Genomic DNA, 25,072 nt, shown 5'->3' with positions numbered 1-25,072 from the left:
ATATATTTTCCTATACCCATCCCAGCAATACAAGGCAACGTTCGCAATTTTGGAATTTCCACAATACATATAAGTTATAGAATGAAAGAATTCACGTGATCTAACTGAAGGGTCATCGGTAATCCAATCAAATCGATAGAATCTCAGGTCAAGTCGTTACAACACAGTTCAACGCGATACGACACTTATGTGACGTACGAGAGTAATATGAAGGTACTCATATGTGGGCCACGTCTGTAATAAAATGTTGTCTTCGATAAAGCTAGCATGTATAGTTTGGGAGATCCGCTCTGGACAACATGACATCCTCATAGCCACAGGAAAAATCCCCTTTTCAGAGAAAACGCCAAAAATAAAATTCACGTCTGGGTCAACCCACAAATTAACAGCACAAACATCGATCTGGCCGATAAGATGATGTGTGTCAACCAAGTCAGCCAGCCTCTAACGACAAGCATGGGTTGCTGGAGACCAGTTCACCACTCGTTTGAAACAGCAAGTATTTACAGCACCACCGAACAGAATGTCAGGCCTCAGACCACCTGCACAATAATATTATGCCATGCGATCGCGGCATTTAAACAAACCAGACAATCAAGTGATCGATGAGCCGGACATCGAACTACGATAACAGCAAAGACATTATGTCACAGTTAAGAAATCAGCAGAATAGTAATAGTAATAGCTAGTGTTACAAGAGTGTATTTTCTGTGAATTGTATTTATTAATTAAGTAATCATTAATTTTGGATCACAACGTTTAGTGTTTTGAATGATAATTATTATGGGACACATTTCGTTTCATAAATGTTCAGCACTTTTAGTATTTTGGCAGCAGGTTTTCAGGTAGTGCATTAGAGTTACCTCCTCTTGAGTTTATGTTTTCACTGCTAGAAGATTCCACGTGGATGGTGATGATGTACATAACCGCTGCCTGACAGCTCGCTGTGTTACATTCTGCATAACTGTTTCTCACTCTCACACCAAGATATCAAGGTGAGTTGACATTATATTTGTGACCCATCACTGTAGATTTGACTCATTTGCATTGTATATGAAACCTCTCTTGTGAATCTGTATATTTTTGCTATTGCTTTGCTCAATATATAGAATTAATTTCAAACGTCTCAGTGTTTTGTATTTTGCCGGTTCTAGGGGGATTTCTTACACCTTTTTTCACAGCAATTTTTAACCGTAACACTGCCTGCTCACTGCTCTACGTACATTACGGTCATAGGACACTGTCGTACTTTCCGATACTTTTCTAAAAAACTCGGGATCATATAGACATGCTGCCTGTTAGGCGCAATGAACAAAACACTGGAAATGAAAGCACACATCTTCACGGGTACCATTTTTCAACTGGGTGAACTGAGACAATGTGGATCTAAGTATTTTGTCCAAGAATACTAAGCATATGTGCTCATCTCGGAACCGAACCTAGGTGCCTTCACAGGGGATCAAATTCAGTGTGATAAGCAGACGCCTTACCACTGCACCATCGCGCTCAGATGTCAACCCCATGCAGGGAAATGCTGATATGAATGTTCTGTCTGTAGTAGGGACTATGAGGCCATATAGCCTAATGTTGCTGGACCTGCTGACTGGACTTCTCCAAAACCAAAATGTTTTTGTCTACATTTATACTATCATGTCTGCTTAATCACATGGATAACCAACCTTGTCATTGCTAAACCGTCCTTGTTCCTGACCTGGTTAGATGATGTTCTCCAATATTCTTTTGGGGGATGTTTGAACTTCAGTCGGGGTTGTAAATAGCTAAATGTACTTCGGCTCCAGGGTTTAATTATATTTTCGGTTAATGTGTCATGAATGTATAATTTGTTTTAATCACTATATGGCCGAGATAGTGCCGATGTGACCAGGGATCTCAACCACTCACTTCCTCTCTCGAGTCGGTTCATTCTATACAAGATTCGTGAAGGTCCGGGTCAGAATATTGGCCTTCAGTGACCCATGCTTGTCGTAAGAGGCAACTAACAGGATCAGGTAGCCAGGCTCGCTAATTTGACTGACCCATTTAATCATATCCCAGTTGCATAGAATGATATTCAAGCTGTTGATCACTGGATTGTTTGGTCCAGAGTCGATTATTTACAGACCGCCGCCATATAACTGGTATATTGCTGAGTGCGGCGTAAAACTCACTCACTCATCCCATACGAATTTTGTTTCGTAAGCATACATCAACCAATCATATTTTCGAAAACCATAAAAAGGTTTAATCAGATGGAGGAACACGCTAACCAATAACCTTGTCGAAATATGTTCGACACGAACCAGTTCAATTGGCGTCACTAAAAACAATGATAAAATTATAGAATCTTGTTCTTCAGATAATGGAACTTGGTGCCTTTGTTAGGCGTCACCCGTGTCGTTGGTGTACTTTCTAACGTTAGCTGTTGCATATGTATTTGTGCCGATTGGTGCTAGTGCGTATGATATAGACGACGGAGAAACAACTGGGCGATCCAACTGTACCTCACAAATATAAAGCATTTCTGGCCGCGATATTGCTGGAGTATTGTTAAAAGCGGCGAAAAACTAAACACACTCGCTCACAAATGTAAAGAATTACGATAAAGGAAAAGACAAGATTAAACAAGAAATAATTTATTTTCGTAATTGGAATATTTACAACTTTCACAAATTGTTGGTATTTTACTGAATTTTGTTGCCTGGCTGCACAGCTTGTCACCTGTTAAACGTCAACATACCCTGGTGGGTAGTTGATGACGATGCCGCTTGGGCAACTTGGCTTGGGGCAGCACTTGCCGGTGGCAGGAGCCAACAGCTTACACACTGGGGGTAGCTGCCATTGCAGACACCTGTAGAATGATAGTTAATAACAAGTTAACAATAATAACAACAGAAATTGGATGATTATATGACGTCTACTTATAAAAATGGATATGATTTCGGATACACTCTCTCTGTGCACATCATCTCCCTTCTCTCTCTAGTGATAACATATGAAAAACCTAACCCCGGTCAAAGGGTTTCAAAGGCATTGAAATGCATGTCCTGCCATCACAGTATTTACATATGTTACACATGCTAGAAAATACATGAAAACAATGGCCAGATTTACACCCATGTGGCATCCATGTAAATGCAGAGTTGATTGTTTGTTTATTTTAGCACTCCTTTAAACGTGTGTAAATCTGACAGCCAGCTGATGCGTAGGTTTCAGTCGTTGTGCATATGGCCGCAGGATGAAACGTATATACTTAATGTTAGTCAATTTGGGTTATACAATCATTTTGTGTGGTGTCTCTATCTCTTTCTCACACACAGACACAGACACGTACGGCGCACCTATGCGTATATAGCACACAGAAGATAATGCGGTGAATGAAATGAACTCTTGTAACAAGTGGTTAGAGAAAGTTTACACTTACAGGGCTTTACAGTTGTACATGCCCTTGGAGGCATCTGCGCAGGTGCACTGGTAGTCACAGCCGTCTCGCCAAGTCTCGCCCTGTCCGTAGCTTTGACCCTTGTACAGACATTTCTCTGGAAACAGATGACATTGGTGCTTGATACTTGAACACCTGTATCCATAGCACGGTTGAACTAATGCTGATACGACCGTACCTCATAGCACCTCAGTCACATTAAATACTTGGCACAGAGAAATGGACAAGCAAAGTACGATGTAACACCCCTGATAATGCGTGCATATGTATACTCTTCTGCCAGTTTGTTTCCGCAATATTCAAAATCAGATAGCTGTGTTTGTTAAAAAAATGAGTATCGGCGTAACCAGCTGATGTTGCGAGCAATATCCAACCGCTTGATTTATGTTGAAAAGTCACTGAGCCTGGCCACCGCACGGTCTCAAAACAAATCGTAGGTCCAGTAGTTAGGTGATCGTAACTCAAGTATTTTAAGATAGATTTCTTTGCCAAACTGGCTCCAATCCACAAAGTATTCCACGGCCGTAGGTAAAAAAGATAGCAGGGAGCAGCTGTCCTACTAATATTTCTTAACAGATTATTTTTTTTCTGCTTCAAAGTATTGACATAACATAACGCTGATACTCCCCCCACCCCCTGTACACACACACACACACACACACACACACACACACACACACACACACACACACACACACACACACACACACACACACACACACACACACACACACACACACACACACACACACACACACACACTTACTTTGTTATTTACGACTCTGCGTTGGAGCTATACGCCATTCGTGATCCAATGATAAACTACTGAGTTACGATAGCTCGTATTCCTACGAATACTTTGTGGTCCCGCAGTCTAGCTAGACACAAACCTGGTCAGGCCCGTGCGCATCCCGGCAAATACTCCCAACAGGATTACATCAACAATGCCTGATAATACAACCACGAAACGCTTTAACCACTAAACTACCCTCCCTTCCATTATTAGTTTGGGTTATATGGAGGTGACGCCAACTAAACCAATCCTCTAAGCGATCAAAGCGCTACGACTGTCGCAAGTCTATGTTGAAGTATGGGCGTTACGATCGTCGTGGCGCTACTTTCGCTTTGAGGAACTGGAACCAGATGGAGCGTAGGAAACACTCACTCTGAGACGTGCCACAGTCTAGCACACCGCAACACTCCCCGGGCTTCTTCACCAGTTTGCAAGACGGGTCCAGGTTGGTGTAGATGGGGCAGCTGGAAAACAGGACAGCAATCATAGACAACGTGTTACCAGCAGTCCAAACATGGCCGTATCCTACCACAGCAACGACTGGTTTGAGAATGACAAGTACTAATAGTTGAGCCACACACACTTGTGTGTAACAAGCCAAGGTGCTTGTCATGAGGCGGAATTCATTCAGCAGTTGATGCAAACCTGGCATCTACAGGTAAATCGGGGGGAATATTTTAAGTAGTACAGCTCCGCAGTCAGATTTCGTTGTTGTTATACACCTGCATCATCTTTCTTATTGTGGACTTATTGGTTGACGCGTGAGTTTTGATTTATTTCAGCAATATTCCAGCTTTATGGCGGCTATCTGTAAGTAATCGAATCTGGACCAGACAATCCAGCTATCATCAGCATGAACATCGATCTCTGCAACTGGGATGACAAGTGTCAACCATGTCAGCGAACCTGGTCTCGTCAATCGCCTATTACGACAAGCACGGGTTACTGAATATACACTGAATCAGACAGAAACCCTTCCCGTGAAGATCCGAGTAGCACTGGTCTTCAGCAAGCTAGCATTTAATCTCATTTAGTAACAAACCGAGATCCAGCAGTCTAAGTGGACTTAGTCTCAGTGTATTTCGTTACACTCCACTGCTACTGAGTCTAACAAAACCTAGTAGAAGGTCGCGTCAGGTAACCTTTGAGACTGACCAATCAGAACACAACCTACCAAATCGCGAAAGTGGACATTCACACATACCTTTTGAACTTTTACCTCGGACAGGTTTGTACCTGAACGATTCTGAATCCAGTTTTCCATACGATCACTACCGGGTAATGCACATGGTGCACGCTACAATACTGTCAACAGTGAGTAAATAGCGTTTTGTCAGTATTTAAAGATGGCAGCTAACGGAAATATCAGCTAATGGTAACCATGTCATCAGAAAGCCCTAAGCATATACACAAAAGGTCAAATACCTGTCTTTTATACGGATTTTCGTTTATTGTGAGGATCAGTGTCAGTGACAGTGATAAGCGTTTTTTGTAAGTCCCACCAAACCGTAAACAGTAGCCGTTGTCTGATTGGTTAAATCCGTTCGGCCTTTTCACGTATGATTGGACGGTCATAGGTCGCTCAAAGGTTACCTGACACGACCTCCTATCAGGTTTTTTTAGACTCAGTAGTGGATTGTAACGAAAAGTCCTGAGACTAAGTCCACTTAGACTGCTGGATCCAGCTTCTTCATCTGTAAGAGGTGAAGGTCGCCGTCACTTTTGACGTAAACTGGACGTCCGAGGTGGGTTTTTAGTATAGCTAGCACACGGTTTACTTACAGTCCCCTACAGCTGTATTGTCCACGGCTTCCATCTACGCATGTGCAGTTGTATTCGCACCCGTCGGCCCATGTTTCCCCTTCCTTGTAGATTTGACCCTTGTACAGACACACATTAGCTGGAACAGTGAAGAGTCAGTGTATTTGACAGATTGAAACGTCACTGCTGGAAATGACAGTTTCGGACACCAGGAAGGCGATTTTCGAACCTCTCTGAGCGCTAAGATAGTTTTAAGGGTCATACATTAACATTAACTTACGACTGTCTTAGCACTAAGAGAGCTCCGAAAATCTAGGCACCGATCCACAAAGCGTTCCTGGTGCTACATCAGTCTTTGATAACCAACAGGCTTACGACAGGTCGTAACGTTAAGAAACCTTAGTCGATCGAGACTCTGAAGAGGTTACGTCTATGTGAAGAAGCTTCAACGCGAAGAGTGAATGTTTTATGGTAGCCTCCTTCGAAATATTTCGTGACCCAATGCAACGACACTGAATCAGACATTATCAAGATTTCCCCTTGAATACAAGTGATAACCTAACGCATCTTCGTGCATAAAAAGTCAGTCAGAATATACATACATACATACACTGCTGGCATCCAGCAATAAATTGCTTCAGATCTAAAAAGCACTTTGCGTATGAATACTACTTATCAGTGAGTTTTCAGCAATGAATTACCAGTGGCTTACTTCACTGGTCGAGTTCTGGTTATAAATATTTCACAGATGAGGTTCAGTTGTGCAGTATATTGCATTAGTGCTCTATATCAGCGCTTGTCCCTAATACTGATATAATTAAGATATTGTCATTAAACGAGTTTTGTCAGGGGTAAAATGGAAGAAATATTAAACCATGTAATCCAAGTTTCTTAAAGAACTGCAAGTTTCCTGTTGTTGCATCAAATTATTTGTGATTTACTTACTACCCCCTGTGACTGGGGCTGGGGTAGTGTACGGCGAGTTGCCTCCAATGCCTGTAAGAAAAAAAAACAGAAACCAAACAATAAAACACTTTAAACAAAATAAACATATTTAAAACGTCATGAAATGTCCATCTCGATTCATTAGCGAGTGAGTTGGTCAACAGTTTTACAGTCGTATCTTCATCACCGTAGCCCATGTTTGTGCGAAGCGACTAAGGGGATCGGGTGGTCAGACTCGCTGACTTGACACATCGTCATCGTGTTTCAGTTGCATAGATCATAGTGGGGATCACTGGATTGTCTTTTAAACTTTTCATAGTTTTACGCCGCTTTTTAGCAATATTCCAGCAATAATACGGCAGGGGAAACTCAGAAATGGGCTTCAGGACGTGTACCAGTGTATGGAATCGAACCCCGGTCAACGACGTGACGAGCGAACGGTTTCGCCACCGGGCCATCCTCACGCTAACGTTAACAGAAAGAAAATCTTTCAGGCATGCTAATACACAACAGCAATAGAGTGACTTACAGTTTCCTCCGTGGGCGAGGATGGCGAAAACATCTCCTGACTGAGGTTGGGCTGTAACAGAGGAAATTCAACTGTAGTGATTCACCAAACTGTCATGTACCTTGTCCCCATATCTACAAATGGGCAATAGCCAGCTGCAGTGTTAGAAGATTGGTGCTGGTAGTTGAGGGACGTTCGATGGAACCATGATAACTCCATTCTCAACAGTAAGAGTACGTTAGTGAGGATGGTTTTACGCCGCTTTTAGCCATATTCAAGCAATATCACTGCAGGTGACACCAGAAATGGACCTCACACTTGCACCCATGTGGGGCTTCAAACTGGGGTTTGGATGTGATGAGCTAACGCCTCAACCACCAGCCTATCCCACTACAGCTGTGTGTGTGTGTCCGACACAGTGTTAGCGTAGGTGTGAAACTGCATCGGCAACTCATTGGGCACATGTAATTAACCAAGGCTGCAGTTTCACTCAGTAGATATGCTGTCCGACTTTCTCGAAGGCTGCAAGTTAGATAAACTTTAATACAACCTTGATATTTGTCAAGGATAATTTCCCATCAAATTGTGTTTTTGTCAAACGTGTCCAAGTCTTTAATCCCTATGCTTTGAGCAATCGTAGATTGTGCGAGGGCTACAATCCCCATGCTCTGCATATGATTTAATGAAATTCATATCATTTCCTGTAAGTCACTACCTATATTAAAGAATATTTATTGAATGTGACGTTTTATCAGCACTCACTTGTCTGCCAGTTAGCCACAGAGTTGCCGGGTGCGTAATAGAACGCGGGTTTCTTGCCGGTGGGGTTCTCGTATGGACAGCCTCCCCTGGTGGACACCATCATCCAGCCGCTGCTCGAGCACCCGGTCCCAGTGTTGCTCATGTAAAACTCCCGGCCAGTCAGCGAATCACTGCACAATACACCACACAGTGAACACCAAGTCTCACACCTGGAGATCTCGACATCTTTTCAGTCTGTGGCTCCTTCTTCAAATTTCCCTGAGTCCTACCTTACCCTAACCTTTAATGAATGTTTTTTATTATTTCTTAATTATACTTTGCCGGGAGTTATGATTTGGTTTTAAGTTTTGCTGTGGGAGCAGTTGTCGGGTTCGCTGTCAATCAGTTTAAAAGTATTTGTAATCCACAATAAAGGTAAAGGTAACCATAACCAGCTGTTGATTGATTGATTGATTGATTATGAGGTTGTCTTATGCACTCACCCGGCCATCTGGAAGAAGTTCTTGGGAATAGAGTTGATATCACCCCAGGAAGAGTCGATAATCCTGCTCGGGCTGAACCAGCTCATCTTGTCAGCGCCAACTGCGTTAAATGTCACATAGGCCTTCTGAACTCCCTGGTTGTAGATGGCTACTCGGATCTGGGAATCAAAACAAACACCATATGTACTCATGGGGTCGGTAGGGTATCCTGGTGGTTAAAGCGTTCGCTCCTGACGCAGAAAACCCGGGTTCGATTCCCACATGGGAACAATGTGTGAAGCCCATTTTTGGTGCCCCTCGCCGTGATATTGCTGGAATATTTCTAAAAGCGGCGTAAAACCATACTCAGTGAGTAAATGTCAGCGCAAAAGAATATCCGCTGAAGCAGATGCAAAATTGGGCGAGACAGACACAACTGTCATGGCAATTAAGCATAAATAAAAATCGGTGACGACACCAGATGTTCGCGAAAGGGCAAACCCTGAATTGAACAAACATTTCCGTTCTGGCATTTCAGGCTATACCCAGGCGGCAGTTGATTATTGTTTTGAAAATAAATTATATGTGCGTGTTGTTCCATCATTCCTCTCAACCCCTAAATAGTTTACAACAGAACATTGGGGACATCCCCGACATCCGTATCAGTTGTTTATAATTTATGAACAAAAACAATGTTCCGACAGCATATGTGATCCCACTCACCTGGTCAAAGTGACAGTTGTTCCAGTTGTTGGACAAATCAGGTTTGTAATGTCCTGGATATGTACTAGTCAGATACATAGCCTGAGGCTGGTTGGCGTTTAGGGTGCTGGGGGAGGACCACAGACTGTACAGGTCACCTGGCATCCCAGCCACGCCCTTCATCAGGATGGCCCAGTTGGGTGGGGGGAGGCCGTAGCCTGTGTTTGTGTGTGGCGGTGCGGTCGTTCCTGTTGACATAGTCCAGACAGCATGAGTGAAAGAGTATCAATGCTCCTTTCAATGTGAGTTCAATGTGTGTGATTTCACCGAGGGTAAATCAAGAAGTGGCTATTTGCCATCATGATGAAACCACCAACGTACGGAATTCACACCATCGAACCCACGATCAGCGGATCTTTGCAGAGTTAAGGGGCAAAACTCTGCAGACAACGTCGGTTGTGGACCACTATAACATCTCTGAATTACATGATTGAGTTTATCTGAGATCGTATTGCTTTTTCAAATCAAATATTGTGCTGTCGGCATTACAATTGTTCGTAACATACTAGTATATTCCGTCATACATTACGAATATGCTGACTGCTGCGTTATAATACAATCAGACAGACGTAGCATAACTTCCGCCATATAGCAGGATATTGCTGACTACGGCATTACACAATATCCAGACAGACGTAGCATAACTTCCGTCATATAGCAGGATATTGCTGACTACGGCATTATACAATATCCAGACAGACGTAGCATAACTTCCGCCATATAGCAGGATATTGCTGACTACGGCATTATATAACAGCCAGACAGACGTAGCATAACTTCCGCCATATAGCAGGATATTGCTGACTACGGCATTATACAATATCCAGACAGACGTAGCATAACTTCCGCCATATAGCAGGATATTGCTGACTACGGCATTACACAATATCCAGACAGACGTAGCATAACTTCCGCCATATAGCAGGATATTGCTGACTACGGCATTACACAATATCCAGACAGACGTAGCATAACTTCCGCCATATAGCAGGATATTGCTGACTGCGGCATTACACAATATCCAGACAGACGTAGCATAACTTCCGCCATATAGCAGGATATTGCTGACTACGGCATTATACAATATCCAGACAGACGTAGCATAACTTCCGCCATATAGCAGGATATTGCTGACTACGGCATTACACAATATCCAGACAGACGTAGCATAACTTCCGCCATATAGCAGGATATTGCTGACTACGGCATTATACAATATCCAGACAGACGTAGCATAACTTCCGCCATATAGCAGGATATTGCTGACTACGGCATTATATAACAGCCAGACAGACGTAGCATAACTTCCGCCATATAGCAGGATATTGCTGACTACGGCATTACACAATATCCAGACAGACGTAGCATAACTTCCGCCATATAGCAGGATATTGCTGACTACGGCATTACACAATATCCAGACAGACGTAGCATAACTTCCGCCATATAGCAGGATATTGCTGACTACGGCATTATATAATATCCAGACAGACGTAGCATAACTTCCGCCATATAGCAGGATATTGCTGACTACGGCATTACACAATATCCAGACAGACGTAGCATAACTTCCGCCATATAGCAGGATATTGCTGACTACGGCATTATACAATATCCAGACAGACGTAGCATAACTTCCGCCATATAGCAGGATATTGCTGACTACGGCATTATATAACAGCCAGACAGACGTAGCATAACTTCCGCCATATAGCAGGATATTGCTGACTACGGCATTATATAATATCCAGACAGACGTAGCATAACTTCCGCCATATAGCAGGATATTGCTGACTACGGCATTACACAATATCCAGACAGACGTAGCATAACTTCCGCCATATAGCAGGATATTGCTGACTACGGCATTATACAATATCCAGACAGACGTAGCATAACTTCCGCCATATAGCAGGATATTGCTGACTACGGCATTACACAATATCCAGACAGACGTAGCATAACTTCCGCCATATAGCAGGATATTGCTGACTACGGCATTATACAATATCCAGACAGACGTAGCATAACTTCCGCCATATAGCAGGAATATTGCTGACTGCGGCGTTGATTAACAAACAAACGTAACATTACTTACCGCAGTAGTTACAGGTCATCGCACAGTTGTCACGGGCCCATGCCTCATACTGCCCAGTGCAGATGTAGCTACCATAACTGTTACAGTTGGACAGCTTGTCCGCGCAGGTGGACCCGGATGGAGCCAAAGTTGCTGGAGCCGGTGTTGTACCTGAAGACAGGATTCGGTTCGGTTTAGTTGTTGTTTTACGAAGCACTCAGCAATATTTCAGCTATATGCCGGCGGTCTGTAAATAATCGAGTCTGGACCAGACAACCCAGTGATCAACATCATGCGCATCGACCTACGCAATTATTTAGGTCTGTAAATAATCGAGTCTGGACCAGACAACCCAGTGATCAACATCATGCGCATCGACCTACGCAATTGCTATACGATGACATGTCAACCAAAGTCAGCGAGCCTGACCACCTGATCCCGCCTCCTAAGACAAGGAGGGGTTTATGAAGACAAGTTCTAACCGGATCTACACGGTACCTGGAGATATGGGGTAGATGAGTGTGAGATGTGTAATCATCAACGGATGTCTTTTTTCTGATTTTTTTTCTGATTTAACTTCATGTATTATGAATAGACAACTTTGTTTTAGACACGATATGGGGAATACTGCCGATGTGACTTAAAATCGTAACTAGGTCACTGTACTGGATTCATGTCACGTGTAGCTGTCTGATGGACTGTGCTGTACTCACATAGGTCACAGTACTTCCTGCAGTTGTCTCCTGCCCAGCCGAGGTACAGTCCACCGCAAGATGCCTTCCCGTACATTGCGCAATTGTCCAGTTTGTCTACACATGGTGGTGCCGTGGTGGACACTACTCGTGCTGAAATGAAATGACCGTATTGCCATGGTGAAGACGGTACTTCAAGAATGCCATGTTGATGTAGTCATGGAAGGCCATTGAAGTGACGTTTCTGTCGTAGTGTGAGAGAGTGAGTGAGTGAGTAAGTGAGTGAGTGAGTGAGTTATGGAGTCATGTTTTACGCTGTTTAAAACAATATTACAACAACATCACGGCAGGGGACACAAGAAATGGGCTTCACACATTGTACCCATGTGGAGAGTCGAACCCGGATCTTGAGCGTGACGGGCAAGTGCTTAAACAACTAGGCTATCCCCCCGCCCCCATGTCGTAAACGTCAGACGTTGTAACTGAGTAACAATAACAGTAGTATGGGTGAGTGAGTGATGCACACGTAGACGAAGAGTTGTGACTAGTGATTGGGTAACTGACACTGCATTGAACAGTACTACAGCTGCACCACGCTGTGTAGTCTTCACGGGGGAAAGGTGATAGAGTATACCACTTAGGTGAAGCAAAGGAACAGATCTTTGGTGCTGATACACCTTGAAACATGTTCGGGACTAACGACCCAACGACCACAGGGCCTAGATTTTCGAAGCTCTCTTAGCGCTACGACAGTCGTAAGTTAATGTTAATGTATGGCACTTACGGCTATCTTAGCACTAAGAGAGCTTCATAAATCTAGGCCCAGTTTGCTGGCTATGAGACGCATCTGTGCTTAACGAATGGCGTGCACTTGATGACTCGGCCAAAGTTGTCAGTTGTTGTCTCTGACACAGCTGATGTGAGCATTACAAGTTTACCATACGTTAGTATAACTGCACCACATGTATTAAGAGTGATTTGTTGTTGTAGCTCCCAGGTGTGGGCAGGTTACCAATATAGCATGGTGAACATACAGTACAGGTGTCTATACGATGACCAAGATAACATGGTGAACATACAGTGCAGGTGTCCATGCAATGGCCAAGATAGGATGGTGAACGTATAGTGCAGGTGTCTGTACCATGACCACACGATGGCATGGTGAACATACAGTGCAGGTGTCTATACTATGGCCAAGATAACATGGTGAACATACTGTGCAGGTGTCTATACTATGGCCAAGATAGCATGGTGAACATACAGTGCAGGTGTCTATACTATGGCCAAGATAACATGGTGAACATACAGTGCAGGTGTCTATACTATGGCCAAGATAACATGGTGAACATACAGTGCAGGTGTCTGTACCATGACCACACGATGGCATGGTGAACATACAGTGCAAGTGTCTATACTATGGCCAAGATAACATGGTGAACATACAGTGCAAGTGTCTATACTATGGCCAAAATAACATGGTGAACGTATAGTGCAGGTGTCTGTACCATGACCACACGATGGCATGGTGAACATACAGTGCAGGTGTCTACACAATGACCACAATAACAAGGTGAACACGCAGTGCAGGTGTCTATACCATAACCAAGATAACAAAGTGAACATACAGGTTGTACTTACGACAGATTCCACAGTAGATTGGACAGTTTTCTCTGGCCCATGCTTCGTAAGGAGCCTTACAAGAGTATTGGCCGTAGGCAGCACAGTTATCCAGCTTGTCGGTGGGGGGACATGTTCCCGGCTGTTGTGAGATGCCGGCACCACCCGTGCCTACGGAGGGACTCGGGTTGGTTGGGGACAGGCATGACACCTGCTGACAACACTGTCCAGGCACGTCGATCATACGACACATGGGGGGCAGTCGTGTGTAGGTTGCACACCTGTCAAAACACAAGGGTGTCAAAACACAAGGGTGTCATGTACATGTAGCATGAGTGAGGATGATGATTTTACGCAGCAGGTAGCAATATTTCAGAAACCCCCAGCTGGTTATCTCTGACTAAGTGAGTATGGCTTGTCGCAATTTTCAGCAATAATCGTGCAGGGGAGATCTTACATCAGGAGACTTGCGAAATGATCATCTTAATATGCAACGTGGAGAAGCAGACCTGGTGTTCGCAGTGACAAGCTAACGCTGTAATCACCCACCTACTACCCCTGAGAACAACCTGTTCTGTGCGTATAACTAACCATCCGTGTGGTACACTGAGGGATATATAATATCTGAAGAAAACATTTCAGCTGAAACATCACATCTTTCAGCCTTTCCGGGTTCATCCATGGCAATGTGCCCAGTGAGAATTTCATGTTTGTCGTATGAGGCGAGTGACGGGATCTGGTGGTCAGGCTCGCTGACTTGCTTGACACATATCATTATATCCCAGATGCATAGATCGATGCTCATGATGTTGATCACTGGACCGTCTGCTCCAGACTCCATTAAGTGCAGACCCAGGCATAGTGTTTGAAAACTGCTGTGTGTGGTGTTAAAAGCAATCAAACAACATGCGTCATACTGCAAGTGGATACAGCCGTTGTTTAGTGGCTGTAAGTATGGACGGGGCTGAGGTTCACCTACTTGGGTATGCATCGGTAACGGCCGGTTTGGGCGTCAAGACACTCGCAGCTGAAGTCGCATCCGTCGTCCCACTTCTGACCCATCTGATACACCGTAGACTTGTACACACAGGCGTCTGTGGAGGGAAGGAGAGTACGTTAGCATGCATCATGTTTGTTATTGTGGACCTATTGGTTGACGCGTTAGTGAGTTTAGTTTTACGCCGCACTCAACAATATTCCAGCTATATGGCGGCGGTCTGTAAATAATCGACTCTGGACCAGACAATCCAGTGATCAACAGCATGAGCATATTTCCACGAAGCCGGGATATGATTACATGGATCAACCAAATTAGCAGGCCTGGCCACAAGGTCCTGTTAGTTGCCTCTTACAACAAATATGGGTTACTGAAGGCCAATATTCTGACCCGGACCTTCACGAATCTCAGCATGAGCATCGATCTGTGCAACTGGGAACCGATGACATGTCAGCGGCCACCCGATCCCGTTAGTCGCCTCTTACGACAAGCATAGTCGCCTTTTCTGGCACGCATGGGTTGCTGAAGACCTGTTCTACCCCGAGTCAGTTGACGTGTCAGCACGGGACAAAGGTGTATGGAGTGTTCCCGGTACTTTTCTATGTACAAGGGTGTTAAGCCTGTGCCATGATGCATTTTTTGGGTGCGACATGTGTGTCGCGTATGAAGCTGAACTTTCTTTAATATGATGTTCTGTTAGTCCCTTGTTCAATGTATAGAAGCTGTTACTGTGTCTCGATGGTTACAGAACCCCCTGAGAATGTGTGTTGCAATTCCCATCGACCATGTCAGCCTAATGTTCGTTGAGGAGGAACACATTTTATGGACTAATAACAACAACCGTTATCCAGCAAGTGTTATCATCTCCACCTACATCGAATCTATTGCAATAAAGAAGATTGTCAATCCACAGAATCTGCTCTTCTTCATCATATAACATAAAGAAGTTAAGTAACTTAATCGGACAAGTATACATAAATATATACCATTCAAAACAAGTACGGGGATTGGATTTACAAGATTAATAAAATGCAAATGAAGGGAGAAAGGAGAAAATAGATGATGAAGAAAAATTGAGGGAAAAAGTGACAATGTTTCTTCTGTATATGTATATTACTTTTTCTCATATGCATTGGCATTGACTGGTTGTATGCTCGTAAAATGGAATATCCCCTACTTTCTTAGAATGGTATATATAATATTAACGAACACGTACTGAGTCGTCCACCAAAGGTGTTTGTGGTTCCAGCTGGGTTGAAGCCTGGCCTGAATCCAGTGAAACCTCCCGTGAACGAACCAAACACTGGGTAGATTCCTGGGTTCTGGACCGGGTCTACGATGGTACCATCGGGCTTCTTACACACGGGGACGTCACAGCAACCCCCTGGAGCCTTCACCATATAGCAGGCCTTGGGTAGGGCCACCTTGGTGTAGTCAGCGCACCTGCAAAAACATGACCCTTCAACACGTGGTCACCAATCAGACAACAAAACAACACTGATTTCAAAGAGTAGAGTGAATAAGTTTGGTTTTACTCCATTTTCAGCAAACTTCCAGCAATATCACAACGGACCCTTTTCGAGCCGGCCCCCGGTGCCGTGTAAATGGACAGGATAGTGGACAGGATAGTGGTTATAGGTAATATGATTTAGAGGGATGGAATTAGGGGAAGGGTGGTAAATATATATGTTAATCACCTTGACAAGGTTATAGTCCGTTTGGCTCAAAAGCGGACCGATGAATTGCAATCTAGTTCGAAAACTGACAAACATAAAATATTCAATGAAACGCTGATCATAACCAAAGCATCATACCAGCTCTGTGAGATTTTTAAGTTGTTTAACAGTCTATCATTAAAACATTGACATAGTTCTCTATTTGTTACGAGGGAGGAGTGCAGAGAAAGGGACAGCCAGGTGTATGAGAAAGCATGACGACGGCACAGCACAGGCAAGTAGATAAATAACTTTCTCGACACTTGTGCACGTGTTTCTCGAACACTTGGCTGTGCCTAACGACATGTAGCTGGAACATTGCTGAGTGCGGCGTAAAACAGGAACCAACCCAAACATACCACCCTTAACGGCATATGGTAGTATGACCCCGTTACAGGAAACAGGACATTCCTTTATAAGCGGAGTCCACTTTGTACTCACTTGGGGATGCACTTGTAGTATCCTGAGTTTCCGTCGAGACACTCGCACTGGTAGTTACATCCGTCATCCCATCTCTCCCCCATGTTGTACATCTTGTTCTTGTAGATGCATTTGTCTATGAACAGATGAATTCAGAATTTAGGGGCTTATATTCTGTCACACAGTGTCAGTTGCATGGCGTATGCCAGGGTATATGCTCCCTTACGCTGATGCATAGAACTGTCTTGGTCATACGTAGTTGTTGGTCTTTTACCCGTACAATAACAACAACTTACATTCACAAAGAGGCAAAAGTAGCCTACTTTTCATATAAATACACTTAGGACTTAAACTCGACAATAATGGTAAAAGGGACCGTACCGCGATACAGTTTATCAATCTTTTCAGTGCATACACTTGATACTTACACACTTGAATACAAGTAATGTATGTTGTAACAAAACTATAAAGACAGTTGTTACATTATCTGAAAATATTTTCAATGGGAGTAAATGGTAAATAGCTTATTTGCTAAAGCGTTCGCTCGTCACGCTGAAGACACGTGTTCGGTTCCCCATATGCGTACAGTGTGAGAAGCCCATTTCATTCCGTGATATTGCTGAAATATTGCCAAAAGTGGCGTAAAACTGAACTCACTGACACAAGTTACACCTGTCTGTCGTTAGCGAATTATGTTCTACTGTCTCACAATTTCAACTTTTGCTTGTTTCGTGAGACCTAGAACTTATGTTTAAATGCAGGGGGCTCTGGTTGTCCGCGATCAAATGTAGTGCGATGGGTGAAGCGTGTGGCCTGTCTCAGCAGCTACGCGCGATATCTCAATTTCATCGTCATTCACTACACGTGCACTAGCCCACATCTGCTCTCCCTTTCACAAACCAAATGGGTTTGCTCATTGCCGTGCACCAACTACCTCTCTTGAACGTGCTCTCTACGCCTCTCCAACTTATCCTTATTTGCCAGTAATGATGTCGGGGTGGTATTTAGCGTGGACAGAATAAAATCTTTATTAAACCTACTCAGTCGTCCCGCCATGATGCTAGTCATGCCTGGTGGTACAGTGGCGCCACCTCCAGGCAGCGACCCTCCAAACTGACTTCCTACTCCGGGTCCAACGATAACCTGTGGGTTGGTAGTTGGTGCCGGGGTCTGTCCAGGAGCCAGTGTTGGCACTGGGGTGGGGTTGATCTGGGGGGTTGGGTTGTAGGGAGTGTTGATTCCGGGTACGCTACAGCTAAGACTCTTGCAGCACTGGCCGGGAACAGTGACGAAATGACAATAGCTAGGGGTGGGTGGATATGCTGGGCATCTGTAACAGAAATTCAAGGTTTATTCAACAGAGACCCATTCACAATTAGCCATATCGTTCACATATAATTCCCAAGTGGTTCATGTCTTACTTCAAGAGAAAATGGTCAACACCTAGAGTTGTAAAGGCAAGACACTTTCATTGACAACAGCAACTATTACTATTGAGGTGAGATGTTTCCGTATACAGATCCTTGCATGACAGTGAACAAGAACACCACGACATCAGTATCTCCCACACTGGTCAAACACTTCTCATAAATCTGTCTACTAGTTATGATTATGTCAAGTAATATATATAGCAAAGTGGAAGGGGAGTATTGAAAAGCAAAATTCTGCTCCAGAAATATGAACTACCATCGATTTCAGTCAAAATCAATCGCGCTGCTGGGGATAAAACAAGAACATATTCAGGTTTATTCAACCGACACCCAACTACACATCACAACCATATGGAGAGACTGTCATCCATAAAAAGTATTTTGTCTGTACTCACAAACTTCGAATATGTGAATCAAACAGTTCAAATGGGAGAGTTACCCAGATATTCTTGAGTTTGTTTTCGTTGTTGAAAGGATGGTGGTTGTTTACAGTGAGTGTTTACACTGTACTGACCAATGCCCATCGCAAGCATGAAGTACCCGGGACGTTGACTGCCAGAAATGACCACAGTTGTTAAGACTTACTTAGAGGTGCATTTGTAGATTCCGTTCTTGCCCACCTCGCAGGTGCAGGTGAGGTCACAGGCGTCGTCCCAGGATGTGCCTTGCTGGTGGAGGGTGCCCTTGTAGTAGCAGGCGCCTGTCATACACAGAAAAGATTGGGCGGGTGAGTTAGTTGGATTTAACACGGTTTAGAAAAGTGTTTAAGTTAAATCACCACCACCACCATCATCATCACCACCACCATCACCATCATAATGATTTTATTGCATTTAGTTGATCATCATGCACTATTTCATCAAATGGGGTCAAATGGCCTCAGAACATGTCATTGTTACGAACAGAATTTGGTATTGCAATCACATTCGTTCACTCAAAATTTGTTTGACCTACTTCTGCCTCCCATCTGCGCTGTGTAAGACGTTCCTGGTTGAGAGCTGGATCCGGAGAAGATCTGGTGTGTTCCGATAGGAATGACGTTCGTAATGGACGGGTTGAGGGTAGGTGAGGTAGTTGGGTGGAGGGGGTCGGGCGTCATGGGTAAGTAGGTCTTGCCGTTGTAATTACAGACAGGTTGCATGCAGCACTGGTCACCGGGGATCTTCTGTAGAGTACAGTAACTAGGCAGGCCGGAGAACGCCGTGCACCTGGGGGAAGAGCGAGTGAGTGAGATTTTAACATTAGACCAACAATATCTGGGAACATCTGAAATGAGCATGTGGATGAAGGTAAACACACAGGTAATCAGGATAAAAACATAAGCATATAATAATCGCTTATTTCTGGTCTGTAACACTGCAGCTCACAGACGTTAACACTGAAACGAACTGATGAACATGTAAGTAAAAGTTCATCGGTAATTAAAATAATTTCATTTTTAGGCATATATTTAGATATCGATCTTAGTTTCCTTTCACAATCAGCCTTAACTAAGGTTAACCTTAATTCCATTTTTTGACATTGCACTAAGGTGTCAGTTAAGATGCTGCGTAAGTGCAATGTTAAAGAATGATAGTTAAGGTCGATAATTAAACCCGAATGCTTAATTTTCACTTCCCTCTTCGTAAGGAAATGCTGTCGAATAATCCTAGGTGAATTCTTCGTGGTATCCTAGCTTCTCAAAATGATGCCTAAATAAGGCAACCTTGCGAATCACTTTGGCAATGAATGAGTTCACTTTTACGCCGTTTTAACAATATTCCCCCAGAAGGGGTGTTCATACATAGTACCAATGTGGGGAATCGAACCCGTGACGTGTCACGCTTTAACCATTAGGCTACATAACTACATGTACTGTGTTCACGTTGTCATTCCAACTACACAAGGGCGTAATATATTGGTAAATAGTCAAAGAACACGATGGTGATTGATTGAAGTATTTGCCACTGGGTCTTCTTTCCTACAATTTGCCATGAACTGAGATAAATTTGTTACACTGACCTCATTGTGCATCTGAAGTCGTTGGTGGCGGGGTCTTGGCAAATGCAGGTGTAAGTGCAGCCGTCCAGCCATTTCTCTCCCTTGGAGTACAGCTTGCCGTCCGTGTACATACACATATCTGTCAAAACATACAACACAGTTATACAATAGGTAGAGGTACTGGGCAACAGTTTCATTACCTGCAATCCCAATTTGTTAATATGTAAATAGGTAAACACAATAATAGCATGATGTGGATAAAAAAGTATTTTTTTATAAATCAGAAAGTCCATTTTGACCTTTTACAAAAAATGGTATGATATGAATGCCTATATATGGCCTAAATAATAAGTATTTGTGTGTCCATTACGGAAGTATATAATGAACAACAAAAGGAACACCACTTTCGAAATAATGACAGTTCATAATAGTAAGAGTTCATAATAATGCTTTCAAATTAAAAAAAAATGAAGAAAAAAAACAAATTCTGTTTCTTTTTATTACCGTAGTTTTTTTGGAATATGCTTTAAACCAAAAACAAGACTGAATACGTTCTAACTGACGTGTATAATTTGGTCCATTTTACAAATGTCAACGATCTTTTGTTGAACCTTTTTTATGAACAACAACTTACGTCAGCTTTCTGAATTAATAGTGAATACTAATTTACCTCATCAATGATTTTCCCCTGATGAACGTTAACATATAGCCCAGGGGACTTATTCTCGAAAAGTTCGTAGCCCTAAGAATTCTTAACTGCTATCGAAGCCAATGTAGTAAAATGGCCTTAAGGAAGTTCTTAGGGCTACGAAGTTCTTAGGGCTACGAAGTTCTTAGGGCTACGAAAGTTTCTAGAACAGCTATCCTGAATCGCCACAAAGAATACGTAAGCTGTTATTCATAAAAAATGTGCCAAGTATCCACATTCTTCCTACTTTTACAAGCCTATCAAAGACTTAATACATTGTTGATTCTGAAACCTAAAACTGTATCTATTAACCCCAGAAAGAGTCGCTGAGTCCTTTTTCTTAAAGGGTTTTATGAGGTACGACTGTCCAAAGTCTATGATAAAGCGAAAAATTAGAACAATGAATGATTAAATATCTCGAAATAAGGATAAGTGTGAAAAAACATGAAACACGTGCTGGTGGAACTGCAGGTGCAATTCAGCGCAGTCAGGTGAGATGACTCCTCTTGTCAGGCGCTGTTCCATCAGCCATTTGTTAACCCCGGTGTGAAGCGTGAATATAGCACAATATTACAGATAGTTTCCGCGATCGATCAAAACGTCAGATTTCAGATCCTTTTGCGTACAGAGGTTTCAGGACCATGTGTCTTGTTTACGTTTTATGTACTTGTCTTATGTATGGTTTATACACTTATCCCTATTTCGAAATATTTATAATAATCATTCATCGTTCCCATTTGAGCCCAAACGCACAATAGGTTGGAACGTACTTGGTGGCCTTGAACCAGTAATGACTGGGTAATTGGTGTGAGTATTCGGTGTTGTTCTTATTCCGGAAGGTCCTGCATAAACACACAGCAGTGGACAGTGGTCAGTTCATGGGCAGACAGCAGACATTCAGAACAGACATGAGAATACGTTCAAACGTTAAGCAAGTTGAATTCTTGGGAAAAATTCACAAAAAGAAAATATATACTCAGCCTTGAAGAAAACAAACAAGAAACAAACAAGAAGTGGTTATTCGATGGCTATGTATTTGGGTGTCATGTTTAGGTTTTGAATCCTAAGTCAAATAACGTTTTAATAAAGTTGGTATTTTTTCACTTTAGATAGTAATTTTTGGGCAGGTAGTTTACACTGTAAGAGTGAGAAATACATACCATGTTTAGATTGTCTGGAGTCTTACCTGTTCCGACTCCGGGTGTTACACCTGTGACACTGCCACTGACTACGGGGTACACAGTGTTGGGACTGATGGTAGTTCGGGTGCCTGATGGCCCGGTGCCGGGTACGGGGCTTACATAGAAGAGGGAGGAATCACACTGGGCGACCTTGCAGCATGGGTCCTTGGGGTCAGCGACCATCATGCATTGCGGCGGAACAAAGTAATATTTTCCGCACCTGGTGGGGAAAAAATGTCAGTTATGTATTTTCAGTTTAATGAGGGTTTAATTAAATGAAGATATGTGCAATATACCACGAAGTGTCTTCGCGTGTACAGTCAGAAGACTTGACGAATCTGTAGGAATCCCTAATATGGTAATCACTGTCTTCACCACTCGACAAGATCTCATTCTAACTAATGGGATCGGGTGGTCAGGCTCGTTGATGTGGTTGACGCATGTCATCGAACCCCATTTACGTATAACAATGTTGATCCTCTTGATCACTGTATTGTCTGGACCTGATTCCATGTTTTACAAATCACACCAATACAGCTGGAATACTGCTGAGTGCGGCGTTAAACAACAGCCAACCAACACTGTGTTCACACTTAATTTCGAAAACGCTTCAATGCATCATCTCCTGAATAGGATACTAATATTAATACCTACATTGTAGCGTAATCGATGTAGTATTCACATGTATTCATTCATTAATTTACACACCCATGAATAGATTCGAGCAATCGCTTATTTACTCAATGATTTGCTTGTTCATTGGGAACTCACTGACTAAAGCTACAAACACTTATCATCCCAAAGTGTGCTCAACTGGAGATATTGCTTCTGTTAAATTTGGTAGTAAATTTTGTACAGTGCCCTGGCAATGCTATGACGTAATTCACTTGAAGGCGTCACAATGCAGTGTTCAGAGAGAAAGAGAATCTCACCCTCGCGTCTCCTGATATCAGATATATCAACAAGCTTTGATAAAAGTAAAAATAAAAATTTGTAACTGTATCAACTTGTGTTGATATAACTGATATCAGTAAGGCTCTTTATATATACAATGCTTGCCATGAAAGGTGACTATGCTTGTCGTAAGAGGCGACTAACGGGATCGGGTGGTCAGGCTCCTTGACTTGGTTGACACATGTCATCGGTTCCCAATTGCGTAGATAGATGCTCGTGCTGTTGATCACTGGATTGTCTGTGTCACTCACTCACTCTATATATACAACAGGTAACATGTTTCATATCATGTTCTGTTTCCTACGATGCTATTCACCTGTCGCTGCACTTGTATTTGCCTCTGGTGGCGTCAATACATTCACAGTTGTAGTTGCAGCCGTCGCTCCAGGTTTGTCCTTGAGAATATGTGGTTCCCTTGTACACGCACACGTCTGCAACATACAGCAGTCTTCATAAACCTTCACACAACGGTTAGTACACAGTCATAATATACAACGATTATTCCACACAAGCAGTGTTTTATACATTTTACCCTTAAAGTTTAAAGATTATAGCTCACCAGTAATTCTGTAGTGTGATCGAATGTAAAAACGAGGGAAAACGCACTGAGGTGCTATGCCATAGATTAGCATCTTTACCCAACTCACTATACAGACTTCGAGTGTACCAATCGTTGTTTTACTCCCCTTGTGTTAGGGAATAACAAGTACCACCTTTTAACGTATTTAGGTGAGATTTGCATGCTTGGTGTTTTACACCGAAGTCAACAAAATTCCACCTGTGTGATGTTGATCTGAAAGTTTTGGGGTTTGAACTCCAGACTGGGTTTGAACTCGCTCCCATAGCAGTTGTTTTAACCACTATCCCGACAGTAAATTTACAAGAATCAGATGCACTCACTTCTCATTCCAGAGATCAGACCACCGACTTGTTGACCGGGGTTATTAGGCCCGAAACCGGAATTACCAGTGAAGGTGCCTGGGACGCTTGTTGGCTGAATGTACGTGGGTTGACCTGTAAAACCTGGACCGTATGAAGGAGATGGGTTCAGGGGATTGTTGGTTCCGTTGATGCCTGGGAGGGTCCCGGGGGTAACAACCACTGGAGGGAGGTGGTTGCAGTCTGGGACCACACAGCATGGGTCGTTAGGGTCGGTCTCAAGAGTACATGTAGGAGCAAGGTTGCTGAAGGACGAACACCTGCAAGAACACGTCGTGAGTAGCCATGTAATGTCACAAAAATAAAGTTTCAACCAGTAAATGCTAATAAATAGTAAATAGTAATAACATAAAAATATTAATACAAATTAAAGGCCTTGACAATACACTCACAGGCCTTGACAATACACTCACATGCCTTTAAAACATACTCACATGCCTTAACAATGATCTGTCACGACTTGACAATACATTGACAAGCCTTGATAATAATGATATGCCCTGACAATACACTAACGCGCCTTGACATTATACTAACATGCCTTGACAATATGCTGACATGCCTTGACAATAAACAAATGTGCCTTGAATTTATACTAACATGCCTTGACAACACACTAACACGCCTTGCTAAAATATTGATTAATTCAAACAAAAGTTAAGTTAAATATAACCCATACACTCACAGGAAGGCAGTTTCTACATTGAACAAACATTTTCACAAGTGTTTGAGTTTGAATTTTCCAAATCTCCCTTTTGGTTTACACAGATCTAATCCAGGTAAACAAAGAGTCGGGGCTGACCTATCTCTGCACGTGTAGAGATTGTTGGTTGGGTCGTCACACACACACGTCTTGTCACAGGCATCGCTCCAAGTCTGACCTTTCTGGTATGGCACCCCCTTGTACATGCAGAAACCTGGAAAAGGGCACGGCATAACTAAATGAGGTGT

The 25,072-nt window shown here is 43.0% G+C and overlaps 1 protein-coding gene across 1 annotated transcript in view; it reads right to left on the bottom strand.

The window, feature by feature from the left end:
- Positions 1 to 2,617: 2,617 nt before the first annotated feature.
- Positions 2,618 to 25,072, bottom strand: part of LOC137259002 (uncharacterized) — a 69,460-nt gene continuing 47,005 nt past the window's right edge. Inside the window, exons 54-77 of the mRNA XM_067796703.1 lie at positions 24,924 to 25,038; positions 24,083 to 24,381; positions 23,499 to 23,613; positions 22,234 to 22,448; positions 21,818 to 21,889; positions 20,381 to 20,498; positions 19,334 to 19,587; positions 18,965 to 19,079; positions 17,990 to 18,279; positions 16,971 to 17,085; positions 16,031 to 16,257; positions 14,797 to 14,911; positions 13,839 to 14,098; positions 12,222 to 12,353; positions 11,530 to 11,679; positions 9,393 to 9,619; positions 8,691 to 8,848; positions 8,209 to 8,378; positions 7,468 to 7,518; positions 6,939 to 6,989; positions 6,015 to 6,132; positions 4,605 to 4,696; positions 3,422 to 3,536; positions 2,618 to 2,848 (exon numbers count right to left, since the gene is read on the bottom strand). Of these exons, the coding sequence (XP_067652804.1) occupies positions 2,722 to 2,848; positions 3,422 to 3,536; positions 4,605 to 4,696; positions 6,015 to 6,132; positions 6,939 to 6,989; positions 7,468 to 7,518; positions 8,209 to 8,378; positions 8,691 to 8,848; positions 9,393 to 9,619; positions 11,530 to 11,679; positions 12,222 to 12,353; positions 13,839 to 14,098; positions 14,797 to 14,911; positions 16,031 to 16,257; positions 16,971 to 17,085; positions 17,990 to 18,279; positions 18,965 to 19,079; positions 19,334 to 19,587; positions 20,381 to 20,498; positions 21,818 to 21,889; positions 22,234 to 22,448; positions 23,499 to 23,613; positions 24,083 to 24,381; positions 24,924 to 25,038 (3,701 nt within the window). The 3' untranslated portion in view covers positions 2,618 to 2,721. The remainder of the gene's footprint in view (positions 2,849 to 3,421; positions 3,537 to 4,604; positions 4,697 to 6,014; positions 6,133 to 6,938; positions 6,990 to 7,467; positions 7,519 to 8,208; positions 8,379 to 8,690; positions 8,849 to 9,392; positions 9,620 to 11,529; positions 11,680 to 12,221; positions 12,354 to 13,838; positions 14,099 to 14,796; positions 14,912 to 16,030; positions 16,258 to 16,970; positions 17,086 to 17,989; positions 18,280 to 18,964; positions 19,080 to 19,333; positions 19,588 to 20,380; positions 20,499 to 21,817; positions 21,890 to 22,233; positions 22,449 to 23,498; positions 23,614 to 24,082; positions 24,382 to 24,923; positions 25,039 to 25,072) is intronic.

This window comes from Haliotis asinina, chromosome 12 (assembly GCF_037392515.1).
Source record: "Haliotis asinina isolate JCU_RB_2024 chromosome 12, JCU_Hal_asi_v2, whole genome shotgun sequence".
Lineage (NCBI taxonomy): Eukaryota > Metazoa > Mollusca > Gastropoda > Lepetellida > Haliotidae > Haliotis > Haliotis asinina.
Note: the sequence above shows the minus strand (reverse complement) of the source record. Positions and strands in the feature narration are given on the sequence as shown.